General features: G+C 47.4%; 1 protein-coding gene across 4 annotated transcripts in view; it reads left to right on the forward strand.

Moving 5' to 3' along the window:
- The window catches only part of ARHGEF10L (Rho guanine nucleotide exchange factor 10 like), a 232,632-nt gene that overhangs the window by 119,235 nt on the left and 97,083 nt on the right, over positions 1-16,314 (forward strand). For 3 of the 4 annotated variants that reach the window (XM_036746730.1, XM_036746734.1, XM_036746732.1), the window contains 5 exons: positions 5,286-5,392; positions 8,830-8,907; positions 10,255-10,434; positions 12,077-12,193; positions 13,233-13,325. In XM_036746730.1, coding sequence (XP_036602625.1) covers positions 5,286-5,392; positions 8,830-8,907; positions 10,255-10,434; positions 12,077-12,193; positions 13,233-13,325 — 575 coding nt within the window. Of the gene's footprint in view, positions 1-2,998; positions 3,138-5,285; positions 5,393-8,829; positions 8,908-10,254; positions 10,435-12,076; positions 12,194-13,232; positions 13,326-16,314 lie in introns of those variants that run through there. The other variant, XM_036746731.1, reaches the window with a different exon arrangement.

Below are 16,314 nucleotides of genomic sequence, written 5' to 3' on the forward strand. Positions count from 1 at the left end.
TTGAAGAGAGCTATGGATGTGAAGACACAGGTGATGTGGAACAGCCCACGGAGATGAAAGATTTAATGTTTTGTGTGGGGAACTGCAGGCAGGCCAGTTAGGAGAACCAGGGAACCACAGCGCCACGGTGTCTGATGCTCCCGTTTGGACTCTTAATAAGAAGAGCTCCCATTTACAGAGTACCTACTGTGTGCCAGGCACTGTGCTAAGCCCTTTACAGGTATTATCTCATTCGATCCTCACAACAACCCTGAGAGGGAGGGGCTATGATTATCCCCATTTTACAGATGAAGAAACTGAGGCAAATGAGGGTGAAGTGACTTGTTTAGGGTCACTCAGCCAGTAAATGTCCGAGGCTGGGTTTGAACTCAGGACTTCCTGACTCCAGGTCCAGTGTTCTACCCACTGCATCACCTGCCGTTTCCCCAGGATCATCACATCCTAGATTAAGGATCAGAAGGGACTTCAGAAGCCTCCACTTTGCTTATTTTATAATGTTTTATTTAAATTTTAATTATGTTTTTAATAAAATTAAATTTTAAATTTATATAAAATATATTTTATGAATGAGGACACTCAGGCTCAGATGGATTAAGTGATTTGCCCCAGTAAGTAAGCAAAGGCAGGATTTGAACCCAGGTCCTCTGACTCCAAAGAGCTCTTCTTCCCATCCCTTTTCCATCCTTACACCCTCCCCAGTGGTGCCAGACCCGGCCGGCTGCCTCCTTCCTCAGGTCCTGCCCCCTTTACATCAGGCTGTGACTGAGATCCTCTATTCCTCTGACTCAGCTGGAGCCCTCGTCCTGGGGCCCCCTTTGAGGATGCTGGCCCCATTCCCCATCCCCTCCCCTTGTTTGTTCTGTGGATTCAGAATGCTGTTAGCAACCAGCTTCTTTCTGCCTTTGGCCAGAGCCCATCCGGGGGCCAGAGGGGACGTGAGCCTCACCCAGGGGGAGGGAGGAGGCGTTCTTCAAAGGCAGTCCGGGGATGCACACCCATGGGCTTGGTCAGCTGAGGACTCGATTTCATCACCCCCCTTTCATCTCAGCTTCCTGATTCCCCCTTCTTTTCACAAACACCACACTTTCTTCCTCAAGAAAAACCACCAAGTTCCTTTCCCTTTGAAAGTCAGGCAGCAGAGTACATTGGAAAGAATGCCAGGTTTGGAGTCACAGGTTCTGAATTCGAATTTGAGCCCTGCCACTTTCTAGCTGTGTGACCTTGGGTAAGTCACGTCATCCCTGTGGGCCTCAGTTTGCTCCTTTGTAAAATGAGGGGCTTGAGTCAGATGCCCTCAAATTAGTCCCTTCAAACTGTCTATGAGCCCATGATTCTTATCATGCCCATTCATTATTCCTGCTTCACCCCCAGGCACTTACCTTTTCTCCCAGAAAATCCTGGGGGACCTCAAGGGGACGTTTTTCCCCTTTTTAAGGGGGCCATGTGGACCTTTCTTCTTGTTTTCATTGTTTTTTACTCACCATCATCATCGCTTAAATTTCAAGTGTCTTAGGGTCTTAAGGCTTTTGGGGACAACATCCCTGTAAAAGTCCATAGGTTAAGTGTTATAACCCATATGTTCTCAGCTAGGCCTGAGTCAGGCTCGTCTGGTGGTTTATATTCAGGACTGGCACGAAATGAGACCCATAGAGATCGTCTGACCTCCAACTAAAGGAAGTTTAATTAACAATAACATTGAGAGGGGATTTGTGGAGACTAGAGCATTGAGTGACTGAGTGTAGCTTCCCTGAAATCCGTTAGATTGTAAGCTCCCTGAGGGCAGGGGCTGTCTTTGCCTCTTTTTGTATCCCTCAGCCTAGCACAGTGGCTGGCGCATAGTAGGCACCTAATACATGTTTATTGTTTGACTGAATTAGAATTGGCCCTGGTTTGTCAAGTCTTTGCCATGTCTAAGGGATCCCACACTCCTTATAGGATGGACTATGGTATCTAAATAGTTGTGTTTGGAGCTCTTGTCTTTACCTTATTGTTAGCCTATCTTACAGAATCCTTAGGAGAGGTTGTTGCTACCAGGAGGCGTTTTAATCTTGAGGCACCTGAGTCTCAGAGAGGGAAAGGGGATCTGAGATTTCTAAAATAAAAGATAAAATTAAAATTCTTTCTCCACAGCACTCTTGTGAAGTTGCCAAGACAAGTATTGCTACTGAGCAGAGAAGGAAACTGAGTTTCAGAAGAGAAAGGTGATTTGTTCAAGGTCACATTAGGAGCTGGAGCTGGGCCAAGGACCCATGCCTTGATTGACTATACATTTTTAGCCTCTTTTCTCCTTCAGCACACTCACTGCCTTTCCATAAACTGCATTTTCTCTTCTTTGGCTGACAGTCACTGGCATGTGTGGCAGAAAGGGGTTATATGGGGCAGGAGTAGGCAGTGATCCCCAACTGAATTACTTTATTCCTAGAGTTGGAGGGCAGCAGGTAAAGCCAGTTCCCTTCATTCTCTCCCCATCCTAGCATCTTGGTCCACAGTGGGACCAGGGCATCAGCTCTTCTCGAGATATACTGGCCAGGAAGTGGAAATCTAAGTCCTGCCATACCCTCCTAGCCCTGCCAAGATTTCTTCTTTTAGGGATCAGTGGCTTTCAGTGAGCAAGGGTGGTCAACCCAGCAAGGGAGTGATCTCAAAATTGGGGAAAGGAGAAAGATTGGTCAGCTGAACATAACTGTAGTAGGTTGTTCTTCCCACCCCCATGCTGGTGAGCCCTCCTCCTGCTCTCTTCCCCCTCCTTCTCCCCTTTTTCCTCCCCCTCCTCCTCCTGTCCTTCCCCTCCTCCTCCTTCCTTTCCTCTTCCTCCCTCTTCTCCTCCCCTCCTCCTCCTCCTCCTTCTCCTCCTCCATCTCCCAGTCTCCCTCCACCCCCAGAGTTCATCCAAAGCCTTTGGTAAAATGACCCTCCCTCCAGAGGCGTTATTAATAGCCCCAGCTCAAATCACCAGCCGAGAATGGAAACCCTCCACGGTGGTGGTGGAGGAGGGAAGAGGAAGCTAACTGGCAGACGGCTCCGGTGGGCCCGGGGCAATGCCGGGGGCACAATGTGGGTGAAGCGGGACAGCCTCTGCCAGTCCCACACTGTCATCCGATGCCCCTCCTCCTCTTCCTCCTCAGTCTCCTTCTCAGGTAAGGGACATCCCTTCCTCAACTAGGTTGTCTGGCTCTGTGTGCTGGCCTCTGTCTCAGCCCCCTGGCATCTTGATGACCCCTACTTCCTGTCTGCCCACAGCCAGCTCTTGTTTTCAGAAGCAATCCTAGGATGGGGCTTTCTTCTCTCCTTTCATATGAGCCTTGAGCTCAGAAAGGCCCCTAAACAAGAGTCCAGCAGCCCTGTTGCTTAACTCTCTTCTTCTCTGTTGGTTGCAGCCCACCCCTGCCCTCTTTACCCTTGTCCAGGCCGTGTCTCAGATCATCAGGATTCTTTGGGGTCCTTTGCTTTTCTCTTTTGAAAGAAAACAAACCCGCCCACATTTCTTCACAACAGGCATTTTCTTTTCCCGTTTTGGCACTCAGAAGAAAACTATTTTTAGTTCTAGGGCGGTGGGGACAAAGAGGGTCAGTCTGGGCCAGTCTGAGCTGATGCTAGGGAGACAGTGGTGGGACCAGAGAAAATGGCTGATAGCCTCTTGCCACCTCTGCAGACAGTCGTGTTCTAGGGGGCATGCCTGGGATTCTGCCCATTTCCTCTCCCCTCTCTCCCAACAACCCTGCCACTGAAGCCAGCTCCTGATCTGGACTGCACTGGAGGCTCCTCCTTTCTTTCTGCGGCATCTCCCTCCCTCCTGCTTGCCTGCATGTGCCCAGTATAGGGTGTACTGGATTTGGAGTCAGGAGACCCTCTGTTAGTTATTACCTATGTAACCTTGGACAAATCACTGCCTCTCTCTACTGCTGAGTTTCTTTCTCTGTAAAATGAGAGGATTCAGATGGATAATTGCATGATCTTTAAGATTCCCTCCAGCTTTAAGTTCATTGATCTTCCTTCCATGAGAGATGACCAAACCTCACTGTACAGTCCAGAAGGGGAAATCCAGTTAATCTCTGCTGTCCTGATGGCTTTTTAAAAATTTAGTTTGGAGTGGGGTCTGGACCTTGATTATATCAGGCAGGGAACTCCTGGTAGGGAAACTCTCTCCACCAGTTCAGATCAGCAACTGATTTGCAAATTGTAGAGACTTGCCTAGGGCTCTGATATTTTAAGTGACTTTCCCAGGGTCACCTAGCCAATAAGCATTTTTAAAAAATTTATTGACATCTTTTGTTTTTGCATCACCTAAATGTCCTCTGTAGCCCTCCCTTCCTTCCTCCTAGAAAGCTGTCTCATATATCAAAGAATTAAAAAGGTAAAAAAAGAACAGGAAAAAATTAGCAAAATTAATTAATATGCTGAAAAAATCTGACCAGGTATGCAGAATTCCCCACCCATAGGCTCCCCACTTCTGCAAAGAAGTTGGAGAGCTATGTTATTTTTTTTTCAGAAATAGAAACATTTACTTCATTTAACATAATTTGCATATCCATCTATGGTCCCATCTTTCAGCACTATGTTATTATAGCTACGTTATTATAGGTCTTCTTTGGGGCCAAGCTCCAAGAAACATTTCTTAAGCACCTATTATAGGCAGAACCTTGTGTTAGGTCCTGGTCTTAGGAGGGAAAGCCCTCCCTCTATGTAGATGTCTCAACAGTATTGTCCAGTTTATTTGGAGGGGGAGAACCAGGCTTATAAAGAGTCATGGATCTGGAGCCATAAAGGAAGCGGTATTCTCTGATTCCAAGCTCAGAGCCCTTTCCCATCCCCTGGTGCCTCATTAAGTGTAGGCTCCTCGAATAGGGTCTCTGATTCTGGTCAGCAGACTTGCCTGAACTGTGCTGCCAAACAGGTCTCACCTTTGATATCCCAAAGAAGTTCTGACTCATTCCAGAAGACAAGTGTATTAATCATAAAACTTATCAATCAATCCTAATGTGTGCCTGGCGCTGTGCTAAGCACCGGGGATATAAAAGGTGAGAGACAGACCCTGCTCTCATGGAGCTCACAGCATGGGGTTCTTAATGATCTTCCCCTCCATTTCAGAGGACATAATGGTTCTGCAGAACTGAGGGTGAGGTGGAGGTGGGGAAAGGTTACATCCTCATTGCACAGCTTCACGGCCTTGGGGCATCACCTTGGAATTTTTGAGTACTAGTCCTGATCCCAGGTAGGGGAGAGGGTTGATGCATCCTTGGGCTCCAGCACTGAAGATTCACTTTGGTTCTGGTTTGTTTTTCCAGGTGACTCAGAGGAGGAGGACATGGGGTTCCTGGAAGTCACTGTTTCTGATATCAAGCATCCAGCTCCGGAATTAGGCCCCATGCCAGATGGCCTCAGCCCTCAACAGGTCTGTTGGGGAGTGGGTGGATACATGGAGTGGGGGAGTAGGGAAGGTTCCTATTTCCTTATTTGTGTCTAAATGAGCTTTTTGCCTTGAGGAGGGAGACGGCCATGTATGACATCTATGTGTGGCTGGGAGCCGGTGGGGAGTGGAACCATTCCTGACCACAACAGAGCTTGTAGGAATTGACTCTGCAAATGTGGGTGCCCCCCAGAGGTAGTCAGACAGCACAGTGGATAGAGCATTGGGCTGGAATCAGGAAGACCCAAGTTTAAATTCAACTTCAGATACTTACTAGCTCTGTGACCCTGGGATTAATTTCTGTTTGCCTCAGTTTTTTCAACTTTAAAATGGGGATAAAAACAGCACTCTACCTCCCGGGATTGTTGTGAGGCTCAAATGAGATGATATTTGTAAAGGGCTTAGAACAGTGCCTGGAACATGGCAGGTACCATATCTATGCTTATTTGCTTCCCCTCCCAGCATCCTCTCTGCCCAAGGAGGTATGTAGCCTAATGAACTAACCAACCTATACTGGCTAGAATAGTAGTGACAGTGAAAAGTGGGCAGAGAGAGGAAGAGCAATCACTCTCATTCCTATGGTGCTTGAAACCTTACAAAGCACTTAACTCAGTGACACTGTAAGGCAGGTATTACCTACCACCTTCTTGCCAATGAGGCAGGTGGAGGACCAGAGGGGCAAATGACTTCCCCAGGGTCACACAGCTAGTGAGTAGCAAAGCCACGGTTTGAACTCTGGTCCTCAGGCCCCCAAATCTGGTATGCTCTTTGTCCTGCCATAGCTTAGAATCTGTTCTCATATCTGTTCCTGATTTTCTGTGTGACCTCAGGCAAGTAATGAAATCTCTCTGAGACTTTCTCATTTGTGAATGGGAAGGAAGAATCTATTATTCTGTCTTAGTGGTGAGAACCAACACAAAGCAGTGTGAGTTTCTAGGGAAGAAAACACAATAGAAATTCAAAATGGGAGTGGAAGGGTTAAGCCATAGAATGTCAGAGCCATAAGGTATATAGACAGAATATTTTGGCTGGAAGGATCCTTAAGACTTAGAATGTTAGGGGTGTGTGGGATACATGGGAACATAGAAATGTTGGAGCTGGAAGGTTCTTAGAACATAGAATCTTAAAGGTTCATGGGATTCATGGGAACATGGAATGTTGGAGCTGGAGGATCCTTACAACATAGAATCTTAGAGGTTCATGGGATTCATGGGAACATAGAATGTTGGAGCTGGAAGGATTCTTAGGACTTAGAATGTTAGAGGTGTGTGGGATTCATGGAAACATATAATATTAGAGCTGGAAGAACATAGAATCTTAGAAGTTCATGGGATTCATGGGAACATAGAATGTTGGAGCTGGAGGATCCTTACAACATAGAATCTTAGAGGTTCATGGGATTCATGGGAACATAGAATGTTGGAGCTGGAGGATCCTTAGAACATAGAATCTTAGAGGTTCATGGGATTCATGGGAACATAGAATGTTGGAGCTGGAAGAACATAGAATCTTAGAAGTTCATGGGATTCATGGGAACACAGAATGTTGGAGCTGGAGGATCCTTAGAACATAGAATCTTAGAAGTTCATGGGATTCATGGGAACACAGAATGTTGGATCTGGAAGGGACCTTGAAACACTTAATATTAGAATATGGAATATCAAGTACTAGAACAGGAATGGACTTAGAGAGTAGTTCCAACTCCTCATTTTATAGATGAGGAAATGGAGACCCAGAGAGACTTGTCTGACTTGTCTGAGGTCCCGGGGCAGTTAGTTGGTGGCAGAGATGGGTTCTAGGACCCTGGTCTCCCAACTCTTGCTTCAGTATTCTTTTCCTGGGGCTGGCCAGCACTTCCTCCTAAAGACATGTTTGTAAGCATGCTTATTCCCTTCCCCTCCCAGCATCCTCGCATCTTCTGTGACCAACAGTAATCAGTTACCCTCTCCAAGGAGCTATGTGGTATACTCAACTAATATACTATATTTTAACATAACTAATATTGATAATTCTAATATACCATATAGTATATTCTAATATAACCAAAATGTTATATTCTAAATCTGAGAATAATATCATTATGAATCGAGGGGTGCCATTGGTAACCCCTAGGGAGGACAGAGTGAGGCTGGGGACCACAGAGCCCTTTGACTACATGGAAATTTGAGAGGAGTGACGTGCCTACAAGCTGAAGACTATGTGTTCCAGATCATCACTGGTGGGGCTCTGCAGAGCCCCTGAGTGCTACTGGAAAACCTCAGGCATGGGCAAAAGAGAAGGCAAAAAAGGAAAAAAAAGAAGTGGGGTAGGAGAGGGGGAAATCAGAGGGAAGAGGAAAATCCATCCCATTGTCCACTGAGGACAGAAAGCTGCCTGTTAGAAGCCACATTGTTTAGAGGAAAGAAGATTGAACTTGTATTTGGACCTGGGTTTAACTCCCATCTCTGTTGCCTGCTAACTCTGGGACTTTAAGCAAATCTACCTTTTCTGAGACTTTCCTTATCTTTAAAAAAATAATGATGATAATAAAAAAATTAAAAAGGTGATGACAATATCTACACTCACTTATATATCTTACAGGAGTGGGGTATGTGTGTGTGGGGAGGGTGGGAGGACATCAAATGAGATAAATTACAGAATGGTAGACTCACAGCCTTTGAGATTTAAGAGGGGCCTTGATGATCCAGTTCAACTTGTCTTCCTGTAAGGATCCCCTCATATCCCCTATAAGGATACAGTAGCACTTTTCTGTGAAATGAAGGGATTGAATTAAATGATCTAGGTCCCGCTCCCACTCCTCCACTCCCCTACCATATACAAGTGATCATCCAGGCTCTGCCTGAAGACCTTCAGTAAGGGAGAACTCCACCACCTCTCCAACCAACCCTCTGTTCCAGTGTTGGATGCCTCAAGATTTTCCTGACATCCCATCTCAGTTGTCCTCTTTGTAACTCCCCCACTCTCCCACAAATCCTGGTTCTCTCCTTTGGGGCCAAACAGAACCAGCCTTATTTCTTTCTATGTAAAATATTTTGAAGACAGTAAAACAATCTAAAATTTAAGCTCTTGTCATAGAGCCAGTTGACCTTGCACAGATGCCCATTGGCCTGGGTTGCTCTTGGAAATGAAGCCTAGAATGTATTGACCCTCCACCAGACTTCCTTCCCCTGCACCCTTGTCCATGGAGTCTGTGTTTATGCCATCTGGGGACATAGTGGTGATTTGGGACTTCCTAGGAAAAGGACTAATTAGCCTGGCCAGAATAGACCTTCAGAGAAGAGGCTGGAGGAGGAAGGGATATTTCCATTCTTGAATTACGAGCTCCCAAAGCTGTTTTGTCCCCAGGGTAGGTGTAAGTTCCCAGAAGCTGGCTATGTGGGCATGACAGATTGACTCACTGATTTTTTCTTTGGCTTCTACAGGTGGTGAGACGTCACATCTTACGGTCCATTGTGCAGAGTGAGGGGAGCTATGTGGAGTCCCTGAAACGGATCCTTCAGGTACGTCAAGGAGAGGGTCTCTAGGAGACTTCTGGGAAATTGGAGGGAATTCCTGATCCTTTTCCTTCCGGGGAAACCAGGGCTGAAGGCTCAACAAGCCTTTTGGCAGTTGTAATTCAGCTGAACATCTTTGAAGGGACCTTATGATGAGCAAAGCCCCAGGCTTGACCTTGGGTCGTGAACACAGAGAAAAAGACTTTTTATAAGTCCTATCCAGGTGCAGCTGGCTAGGGATTTGGGGGCCTCATGGGACATATGAAGACTTAGTGGAAGAAGCCAAAGCTGGAGCCATCATAAAGATGGCAGGTCACCAGGGTTTATGGTGTCCAAGAAATTCTACAGAGACGCATCGTTTTTGGGAAGGCTGATTCTCCCACTGCCACTGAGAACTAGACACCCTTTGTCTCAGCTCTGGCTTAAGAAGTCCCTGAGATCTTCTCTCTATATGGTCAAAGGGTCTTCTGCTCCCTTCATAATTAGGAAGCAGCATGGTCTAAAGGAAAGTGTCACGGATTTGAAGTCAGAGGACCTGGGTTTGAATCCTAGTTTTGCTTTCTACTATGTCCATGAACTGGGACAAGTCATTGAGTCTTTTAGGGGTTCAGTCTCCTTTTCTGGAAAATGAAGGGGTTGAATGAGATAACCCGGTCTTCTTATAACTAGATGTCTTATGTTTCATTATTAACCCCCTCACTTTGTTATCCATCCAGGCATTCATTCCCCCTTCCAAAGCCCCTCACTCAGAGTCAATCTGTTGCTATACACCATTTTTTTTTCTGCCTTTTCCAACAGACTGAGAGCTCTCTGGGGACAGGGACTGTGTCTCTCCCATTAGACTGGAGGTTCCAGGAGGCTAAGGATCCTCCCTTCATAAGTCTGGGGGCTCTGTGATAGGAAGACAGTGTTTCCTCCCTGTTTTTCCATGAGGGGTGGTGGCGTAGAATTGAGTGGACTTGAGATCCCGCTGATAAAGAGAACTCATATCACTGTTGGTCAGTAACCCTTATGCAATTTTAGTCTTAGTCATTTAGGGCATTGAGAGGTTCAGTGACTTTCTGAAGGTCAGAAAGCCAGGAGTTGAACTCCAGTCCTTCTCCCTGTTCGTGACATGGTCCTGCCTCATTAGTCCAGCTGTTCTTTCTGAAATCTGCTCTCGGCAGGAATGTGATTAATGTGTCCACATGCTACACGGATGGTAGGTTGAGGCTGAAGGCGGAAACACCTCCATCTAGACCTAAGAGCCCAGCCCTGGTCCAGCAGAGGAGCTGGCTCCCTGTGTGTGGGATTTGGATCTGGTTCTTCCACTGGCAAATGGCCCCAGTTTTAACTACCACCATCCTCTGACAGGATTATAGAAACCCCCTGATGGAGATGGAGCCTAAGGTGCTGAGTGCCCGCAAGTGCCAGGTGGTCTTCTTTCGCCTTAAGGAGATTCTGCAGTGCCACTCCATGTTTCAGATTGCCCTGTCTTCCCGCGTGGCTGAGTGGGATGCAACGGAGAAAATTGGCGACCTCTTTGTGGCTTCGGTGAGTGAGTGCTGGCGGCAGGATCCCTCCCTCCTTTCTTACCAGAGCCTCAGCCCTTCTCCCTCTGTGAAAAGAGAAGGCATGGGGGCAGCTAGGTGATGCAGTGAGTAGAGCACCAGCCCTGGAGTCAGGAGGACCTGAGTTCAAATCTGGCCTCAGACACTTGGCGCACCTACTAGCTGTGTGACCTTGGGCAAGTCACTTAACCCCCAATTGCCCTGCCTTCCCCCCGCCAAAAAAAAATTTTTAAAAAAAGATAAGAAAACAGAAGGCACGACTGGCTTTGGAAGGGGACCTGTGAACTAGATAGGCACAAGAGGAGGTTTAGTCTGCCAGCAACAGGGTGGCAAGAGCACTGGGCTGGAGGTTATTCATATGTATGTATGTATGAAGGAAAACAGTATTATATTAATATATCAAATTTTGATATTGTATTTTTGTGTTATATCCTATTACTGATGTTTATATAGCACTTTAAGTTTTTATTATTGCCCTCATCTGACAACATGTTCTAAGGCCCTTCCCAGCCCTAACATTCTGTGTTCTAAGGGCCCTCCCAGTTCTGACATTCTCTGTTCTAAGGCCCTCCCAGCTCTGATGTTCTATATTCTAAGGGCCCTCCCAGCCATGATATTCTTTGTTCTAAGGGCCCTCCCAGTTCTGACATTCTCTGTTCTAAGGCCCTCCCAGCTCTGATATTCTATATTCTAAGGCCCCTCCCAGCCATGATATTCTTTGTTCTAAGGGCCCTCCCAGATCTGGCATTCTGTGTTCTAAGGGCCCTCCCAGTTCTGACATTCTGTGTTCTAAGGCCCTTCCAGCTCTGATGTTTTCTATTCTAAAGGCCCTCCCAGATCTAGCATTCAGTGTTTTAAAGTCCTCTCCCAGCCCTGACACTCTGTGTTCTAAGGTCTCTCCTAGTTCTGATGTTCTGTGTTCTAAGGCCCCTCCTAGTTCTGATGTTTTGTGATCCTGTGAAACTTCCCTAAGCTCTTCTTGTTGCTTGTGTAAGAGGCTCAGACCTGGGGACAGGGGCATCTGGAGTCTTTCTCCCCAAAGCTCTCATTTCTGCCCTGTTCTGCCCTACCATGGTGGAGCACAGAATGTGTAGGAATATTAGTCAAACACTTGACTTTGGTGGTTCACTCTTCCCCATCGTAGGCCTTTGCTGTAGCACTTAGAAAATTGTTTCCTGTGATGCAGTAGTCTAGGGGCAAGGCCTGGGCAAGGAGGCCTATTTCCATTTTGTAGATGAGGAGCCTCAGGCTCAGAGAGGTTCATGACTCATGCATGACACAATGAGCACGGGAGGTGGCATCCTGGTGCTGAGGAAGCTGTGGCTCCACGTTCCAGCCACTCCCAGGACTTCTGCCTTCAGACTGAGGACACTGTCCCCCCACATTTGGGTTATCCCTCTTCCATGTGCTAAGTCATTAGTTTCAAGGGCCTATGTGAGGAGAGGAAATTGTAGGAGAAGGTGAACAGTGTTAGAACTTGCTGTCAAGAATGGCGCATCACCTGTCTCTAGCCCTTCGAAACTATAGGACCTTATGAAAAGTTCCCTAGTCTCTCTCAACCTCAGTTTTCCCCTCTGTGAAGTGGGTATAAAAAAATTCTTGTACTGTCTTCTTTTTGTTTCTAGTTCTCCAAGTCCATGGTCTTGGATGTGTACAGTGATTATGTCAACAACTTCACCACTGCCATGTCCATCATCAAGAAAGCCTGTCTGACCAAGCCAGCGTTCCTGGAGTTCCTCAAGGTCAGTCATGGGATGAGTCAGATATCCCTTGGTGGGGAGAGGCTGGTCACTTGCTTAGCAGAGATGCCAGAGCTCTACTTTCTGCTCCTCATTTTGGTGAAGGACTTCCCCTTCCCTGATTTTAGCGAGCCCGATGTAAGGAGGGACGATAATATCCAGTATCTGGTACTAGGTGCTCATAATGGAAAACCAACTTCTTAGTAGGTTCCACCAAGGACTGAGTAGTGTACCAGAAAGTGTCAAGGCCATAATCTGTGCTCTAAGGTTTCTCCCAGCTCTGACATTGTGTGTTCTAAGGCCCCTCCCAGGTCTGACATTCTGTGTTCTAAAGACTCTCCCAGCTCTGACATTCTGGATTCTAAAACCCCTCCCAGCTCTGACATTCTGGGTTCTAAAGGCACTCGCAGCTCTGACACTGTGTGTTCTAAATGCCTTCCCAGTTCCGACATTGTGGGTTCCAAGGGCCCTCCCTACTCTGACATTCTGTGTTCTAAGGGCCCTCCCGGCTGTGACATCCTGTGTTCTAAGGCCCCTTCAAGCTCTGACATCCTGTGCTCTAAGGACTCTACCAGCTTTGACATTCTGTGTTCTAAGGCCCCTCCCAGCTCTGACATCCTGTGTTCTAAGGGCCCGCCCAGCTCTGACATTCTGTGTTCTAAGCGCCTTCCCAGCTCTGACATCCTGTGTCTGAAGGGCCACCCCAGCTCTGCCATTCTTTCTTCTAAGAACTCTTTTCTACATTCTGAGGTTCATTCTAGGTCCAGATAGCATACCAGGTGTATGTAACATAGTAAAGAGTATGAGTTGTTTTTGACCTTTATAAAAGGACAGTTCTAGACCATCTCAAGGGCTCGGGTTGACAGAATTTCTGTCTCTTGGGTCGAGAGGCTTCACTTGTCCTTACTGTCCGAGGCAGGGCTGCTAGCACATACTGGTGTCCTGGTGGATCCTGGGTCGGGGAAGGACAACTCAGTCCTGGGGTTGGAGGATGGGTGCAAGGGACCCATATTGGAGCATGACAGGAGTTTTTCTCCTCCAGAGGCGGCAGGTGAGCAGCTCGGATCGAGTCACTCTCTATGGGCTGATGGTGAAGCCCATCCAGCGGTTTCCTCAGTTCATCCTTCTCCTTCAGGTATGGCCCTGTCCCAAAGCCAGGTGGCAGCTAGCATAGTGTGACAGGAGGAGCCCTGGGATAGGCCATCAGGGGCCACACAGATGGCTGGCCACCTCCCTGCCCTTGGCCTCCTATAAAGTGGATCTGATCCTCCCGCAGCGCCTCCTGTGTTCCTTCCCACGGTGGCGTATATAGGTTATATGGTGCCCTGAGGAAGCATTGGCTCGGTGAATGAATGATAGAAAAGGCATTTACTTAGCACTCACCATGTGACAAGCTAAGCACAGGAGATAAAAGTAGAAATAGCGAGACAGTTTGTGCTCTCCAGCAGCTCACATTCTACTTTGGGGAAAAAAAAACCCATAAGAGAAAGTTCAGCTGCTGGGCAGATGGAAGGTCCCTCAGGGTTTCCACAGCAGTGTGAATGACAGGGCTCTCCGAGAGGTCCTTAGGTCCTATAAATAGGTCAGAGGACAGGGCTGGGAGCATTGAGGCAAGGCAGATGGTAAGACCATCTCACCAGGAGGACCAGAGTTGGTAATTAATTCTCATCTCATCCAAGCTGTGTGAGCGGTCAAACCCCAGTGGGTTCTGAGCATCCTGGGGCTAGGAGAGAGGGCGATGGGGGAAGAGGGAGACGTAGTGAGAAGGAAATGGGAATAGTTCTCAAGAGTTAGACGTTTAGCACGGCATTCTGATGAAATTAGTTGTCTGCCCTTGACCTGAAGAGAGCCTGCATGGGGAAGGATAATAGCCTATGGTCTTGGCTGGCTCTCCTCAGATAACCCAGAGGCCTGTCTCTCCAATCATGCTTAGTTAGAGCCGTTCAACTTAATTCATGAAACCTTTGTTGAGTGTCTACTCTGTGAAGCAAGCAAAAAGGAAACGACTCCTGCCCTCAAGGAGTTTGCATTCTCCTAGGGTGGAGGGAGCGTAACTTGTACACAGAGAAGTTCTGTTCTTGTCAGTGACATGGAGAAAGGCCTGGAGATCCTGCTTTTGAAATCTGCAGAAGACACAGAGCTAACACAGTGGGTGAAAGAGTTGGACTGGAGTGGGTGGGGAACCTTCGGCCACACTTGAGGACTTAGCTGGCCACATGTGGCCTCAAGGCCGCAGGTTCCCTGCTCCTGGGCTAGAACAATGGGATGATCTAATATAATGAAATTAAACAGGGATCAATGAAAAATCCTGCCCCAGTGTTGGAAACTGTGGGAAGGCATGGTTAGACATGGTTTTATGAGAAAGAGCTGGAGGTCTTAGTAGAATGCAAAGCTAGCATGAGTTAGTGGTGTCACATGGCTGTCAGAAAAGCTAATTAGGCTACTCTGAGAGCAGCATAGGGTCCAGAGGGTGTGAGATGATTAAAGATGGAGACTGGACTTGTGATTTAATTGATTCAGGGAACTCCTGGGTGCAGGTTGGTGCTGACTTGTTTAGAGAGTTGTCCATAGAAAGGGTCACACAGCTCTTAGGTATCAGAGGCCAGAACTGCACCCTGGTTTTCCTGGCTTCAAGCCTAGCTCTTCATCCAGTGCGCCAAACTGGTCCTCAAGTGAAACGATGGCCCTGCTGTATTCTTCCCTGTTCCCACCACATCTGAAGGCCCTTGTTTCTGAGAACCACGTTTTAGGAAGGATGTTGACAGATTGGACATATAGTCCCAAGGTAAGGGATCATAACTGTGATAGGAGTAGAGACCAAGCCTCATGAGGATCACTTGAGAGAAATGGGGATAGTTAGCTTCAAGGAGAGAAGATTTAGGGGAGCATGTGAGAGCTCTCATCAAATATATGAAAGGATCTTAAGTGGGAAGAGGGGTTCATCTTTTTCTGCTTGGCCCCAGAGGGCCAGACGAGCAAGGGGCAGAAATGCCCAGCAGAAAAGCCAAAGGGAAGGGAAAAACTTGATTCTAAGAGCTGTCCACTAGTTGGGGTGCTGTCTGAGGGGCTAGTGAGTTGGTCATCACTGGAGGTCCCCAAATATGGGCTAGACTTTTCCACAGTTGTTATAAAGGGGATACTTCGGCCGTGCCTTCTGACTGTGAGAGTCTGTGATTGTATGACTCTGCAAGTTCAAGTTCTGGATCCCCGAGCCAGTGGCTTGGCCTAGCATTGTCCCTGACAGCTGGTCCTTGACATTTTTTTCCCCTGAGAAGCCCCTTTTGGCCTGGGACACTCACTTGGTTTGTGATTTGCATATACTTCATATTAGCTGACTTATGTACACATCGCTTCTTCTAGTAGGATGTGAGCTTCCTGAAGGCAGAGATGTTTTAGGTTATGTTTTTTCTATCCTCAGCTCATGGCTATTTAGCTGGCACATAGTAGGTGCTTGATGAATCTCAGCCAAATTGGAATGAATTGAACTGCATGCTCTCACTTGGGTCTGCGTGGGAAACTGATTGTTAAGTAGGAGAGTTGAGGGGGAGAGTTGATGTCCAACAGCTCACATCTACTCCTGGTTCTCAGATCAGTCTGTTACAGAGGGTGGTTACCAATCCCGACTCAGCTATTTGAACCCCAAAGATTTCCTGGGAACTTTGAGGCATGGGCTGGGAAGAGTGAGGCAGGTGTGGACTTCATTCCCCTGAGGGAGTCGGCCTGTGACCTGGGTCTGGCCTTGTCAGAGGCAAACACCTACTGTGTGCTGGGTACTGTAGCAAGTGCTGCAGATACAGAGATGACACCAAAACCCATCAGTGCCTGTGTTCTTGGAGCTTATATTTAACTGGAGGAAACAGGATGTGGCCAGAGAAGTAAAAAGTCTTGGTCTGACCCAGGGAACTTTTAGGAATTGTGAGGCACGCGTATAAGCATGTGTGAGGAAGGAGAGAGAGAAAGGGAGAGACAGAGACATGGTGAGAGGGAGAGAGAGAAAGGAAGAAGGGAGAGAAGGAGAGAGGAAGAAGGGAGAGGGAGGAAGAAAGGAGAGAGAGGGAGGAGAAAAGAGAGGAAAAATGGGGGGCGGAGAGAGAGAGAAAGAGAAAGAAACACTGAGAATCAGA

This window comes from Trichosurus vulpecula, chromosome 2 (assembly GCF_011100635.1).
Source record: "Trichosurus vulpecula isolate mTriVul1 chromosome 2, mTriVul1.pri, whole genome shotgun sequence".
NCBI classification, from domain to species: Eukaryota; Metazoa; Chordata; class Mammalia; order Diprotodontia; family Phalangeridae; genus Trichosurus; species Trichosurus vulpecula.